General features: G+C 47.0%; 1 protein-coding gene across 1 annotated transcript in view; it reads left to right on the top strand.

The window, feature by feature from the left end:
• Positions 1-1,464: 1,464 nt before the first annotated feature.
• The window catches only part of ZIC4 (Zic family member 4), an 8,273-nt gene continuing 5,473 nt past the window's right edge, over positions 1,465-4,264 (top strand). The window contains exons 1-2 of the mRNA XM_031555065.1: positions 1,465-1,571; positions 1,717-1,888. Of these exons, the coding sequence (XP_031410925.1) occupies positions 1,465-1,571; positions 1,717-1,888 (279 nt within the window). The remainder of the gene's footprint in view (positions 1,572-1,716; positions 1,889-4,264) is intronic.

Below are 4,264 nucleotides of genomic sequence, written 5' to 3'. Positions count from 1 at the left end.
CTTGACACCCGCACGGCCGGGGCCATGGGCGCTGGGCCATGGGCCCGGGAAAGTTAGAAGTCCATGTTCCAGTAATTGTCTTGTTGTTTATTTTATCCAAGTACCCTGGTGAATAGAGGAAAAATAAACACGGTGAAAAAAAAATTCAAACAGTTGAGTCGTCTTTAGTGCCAGCCCTTGTGGTTGAATAAAAAGGATGGTCCAATTTCTATTGAGCTGAGAAATCTTTGAAGTGGGAGTTATTATCTGAGAAATTCCTGCTCGTCGTCCTAACAACGCTGATGAAACGTAAAAGGTTCTTTGTCAGCGATTTGTTCTCCTCTCTGTCAAACTCACCCTGCCCGTTGGCTTTAAACCGTTTCTAAAGAGATAAAATCAAACTTTTAAAGATAACTTTGGGGGCCCAGAGGGTGCGGAAAATACCAAACTACCGAATCCTGTGTATAGACATACATCTGGATCTACGTGGCTGCGTCTGTGTGAAACTGTCTGCCTACAGATGTCCGTAGATGTCTGTATGACCTTACTGCTCGAAAGTTGAAATGATGTCCATTTTGGCATTTTATCCTCTGAACTTATCCGTCTAATAAATTATTCCTCCACATGTGCTGCGCAGAATGCAGCTCCTGAGAGAAGGCAGAAACGTTGGGTCTCGTTGCCACCAGTATGTGACCAACAAACGTGTTCTTTCACTAGAATGAAAGCAACAGCAAAGACATCAGAGTGAAAGTCTTTGATCATTTCAACAGTCCGAATACCTATTAAGCGTGTATATACTGCGATGTATCGAAGTGGTTAACGCATTCAAAGCGATGGCTTCCATATGCTCCCATGTTTTATTGTCCGTAAGTGTAAAGATAGCCCAACCGCATCCCTTTTGTATCTTCATTTGATAAACATCACCGTGCGTACCGATTCCCCGGTCAAGATTTATTTAGGAGTTTCCCATCGGAGATCGTTCAAAGCTCTGTTTGTAAAGCGGATTCCTCGAAGTTGTAACTCATCGGTGTACTTCTGTTTTAGTTGCTACAGAGTGATCTGAGCCCAATTCCGCCGTTCTAAGTAACCCCAAAAATTGAATGGAACTTTTCCTGAGCAAAGACCGAATCAAACTGCGGCGGATGGGGTATTATTATTACTAATATTATTGTTATTATTGATTCTGGCTCTTCTCATATTTATGGGGAAATCTACCACACTCCTCGTGAACTGTACAGAGAAGAAACACCTCTGAAAATGTAGCTCGCAAAAACATTTGCAATGTTGATATACTGTATCTGACTTCTTAAATTCCATCTTTTCCTTCATCACATGTTTGGTAACGGAGGAACTTTCTGTTGTGCGCTTGAACATACTATTTATTTTTAATATTTGGATTTTTTTACAATAAATATTTATAAGCGTATCAATTCTAGGGTTATTTTTACAAATGTGCACTTTTAAAAATATGTGTTTGTACAGACGATGCCGAGTCGCTCCCAGAGCGCTGTAATTCGTCCTTCTGTTGGTTTTATATTCGTTGAAAAAGATTCCTCGAAGCGGTGTACTGTCAATGTGGTGTACGATATAAGGCGTGTTTTTTTTTTTGTTGGTCTTTATCCTCTCCTAATGTTAATCGTTTTAGGTTGGCATTTGCATTAAAAGAACAAAACCAAACCAAAGCACCTCTTTGGCTTCATTTCGGGGATAGCTTTTTTGTTTTGTTTTGTTTTTCAGAGAAGGAGATTCCAATGATTCTTTAAACATTGCCCGAAGTGCAGCGTGCAAACGCAGAACCCGGTGCCCCGAGTTTTCCCCAACGAGCCCCGTCCTTTTCTCGTCTGCCCCGCACTCCGCGGTTCCGGGCGGGCAGCTCCGCTCTCGGGAGGTCCCCGACAGCCGGGGATGGGCGCGGGGCTCCGGGCAGAGCCCTCCCAGCTCCGCTGCTCCCGCCTCTGTCCCATGGTGTGTGTCCTCTTGGCAGGAAGGTGTGGGATAACATTTGAGGAAATATCCCCCCAAAGTGAGCCCTGACACAGTGCCACTTATTTTATTTGATGAGGATTTATAAGTATATATTTAAGAGAGGAAATGAATTCATCAGCTGAAGTAGCACGAAGATAACCCTTCCGGCCCTTGCGTATTGCACGGACTGATTTTGACGCCTTGCAGCTCCCAGCTCGCTCATAATCCCCTTGGCAGGGTTACTCAGAGCCCAGCTTTGCCATTTGGGTGAATGCAGCCCTGGGCACAGCAGCCCCAACCCCGGCCGGTGTGGTGCGCATGCGCGCTGCCTTTACCTTTTTTATTTTTTTCCTAATGGAAAACTTGAAAGAAGTTGACTAACACAGAGACATGACAAAAAGTTGGCTTTGGGTGGCACGAATATTGTCACTAAGAATGCGTTTGATTACAGAAAGGGAGGGAATGAAAGAAAGTAAAGAAATACAGGAAGAAAAGAATGAAAGAAAAAGAGAGGAAAACATTTTTGCTGATGTGTAGAAGACAAAAAATGGCACAAAAAGGCAAGGAGGGCTAGCAGTACATGCTAATTAAAGAATACAATTCTATGGTCTCTAATGATTGAGCGAAGACATGTACTTATTGCACTTGACTGTCAACAAGGGAAGGAATGTCCCCTCAGACAGCATGGTGAGAGACGTGTGGGCATTATTAGTGGCTCTTTAAAGACATTGCCTTTTCTTTCTCAATGCTGACAAACCATTTTGGAGGGAACCATCCCCTGTTGCTTCCTATCATCGATCCCCGTGCAAGCCCCTGCATTGTGCAAGTGCATTAATTAAAGACCATTCATTTAACAAAAGCACATTGTATCCTCAGGAAAGGAAGATTAGAAATATGAATCAGTAACCAAAGCCCATTTCCGCCACGATATCGGGAGAAGCGGAGGGGCGGGAGGGGCTGTCAGACACACCGAGTAGGGCTGAGCAGTTTGGGACAGAAGCCCTGAACTGGTTTACATTGCCATGAACCCGCTGTCGATGTCTGAACGAGCAGCGTTCTGCCCGGCCCTCCCCTCTCCTTTCCGAGGGATCGGACCCGCAGTGACCAGGGGCTGAGCCCCTGCCCGGGGACCGTCGCCCCAAATGGGATTTTCCAGCTGTCTCCGTGCACACACACATACGGGCACAGACACGCACACACACACGCTTACTCATCTTTCCCCATCCCTTCGCTGCCCAAAGGGAAACCCAGCTGGTCCGGCCAGGCCGGCCGCGACAGGCGCATGGCTTATCGCGATAAGGTGGAAGAGGAGCGCGGAGGTTACGCGGGGGAAGGAGAGAAGCCGGCTCCCCAGCATCGCCCACATGACTGCTAAGCGGCTCCAGCTCCGCTAAAACCTCTGGGCCATATGTTAGTTTATTTATACCCTTTGTCTTTTCCCGTGTCGCCTGGTGCAAGGATATTCCTGGGATACAAATGAAAGTAAGCAAGAGTGAACAAACAAGGGAGCGCCTGCTAAAGGGATGTGTAACATCGCACGGATCCCAACAGAGCACGGCGTTCCCATGGTTATAAAAGGGCAAGAATAGCAATTAAAGCTTTTAGTTAAAACTCTCAGATTTTTAATGCTGAATGACGCATTGACTCCATTTTCTCGTGGATGATTTAGAGTTTTTCACGATTACTCTGGGGAAGGAGAAGGAGGGGGGACGACAAAAGTCACCGCAAAAATAACTCTTTCACATAAGAAAAAGAAAAAAAAAAAATCCGCACGAGTGATCAAGGTGTTCCTAATGATGGCAACTGCGTACAAAAGCCTCCACAGTTCCTCGTCGTGTTCTGAGCGGTCCGAGGAATGGGAGAGGGTCGGAACCCGCGGCTCCGGGCATCGGGCTCCTTCCTCAGCCGCGGCTGGGGGCACGTTGGGCAACGATGAAATACTGATACCTTTTATTTTATTTTCTTTTGATTTGATTTTCACTAAAATAAACAGGACGCCCAATAAAATCGGCTATTTATCTTTCCACCCTCAGGTCAATGCCACCCAGAGGATCGGCTCCTCACTGCTGCCAAACCTTCTCAGGGTCGCTGTGTCGGTGATGAGCGGACGTGGAAATTCACCCCGGGGTGCGCGGGGAGAAGGGTGGGGGTCCCGAGAGCGTTTCTCGACGGCATTGCTCTGCCAGCGGCCCCTGCCCCCTTCCCAGCCCCTCGGGATACCTGCTTGAGCCTTCCCTGAAGCCAAACAAAAGCTCACATCTCCTCCTTTCCCCCCTCCCTCCCTCCCTCCCTCCTCACCCAGCAATTTCGGGAAGACAAA

The sequence above is a fragment of the Meleagris gallopavo genome, chromosome 11 (assembly GCF_000146605.3).
Source record: "Meleagris gallopavo isolate NT-WF06-2002-E0010 breed Aviagen turkey brand Nicholas breeding stock chromosome 11, Turkey_5.1, whole genome shotgun sequence".
NCBI classification, from domain to species: Eukaryota; Metazoa; Chordata; class Aves; order Galliformes; family Phasianidae; genus Meleagris; species Meleagris gallopavo.
The sequence above is the reverse complement of the archived record's forward strand: the minus strand, read 5'-3'. Positions and strand labels throughout refer to the sequence as shown.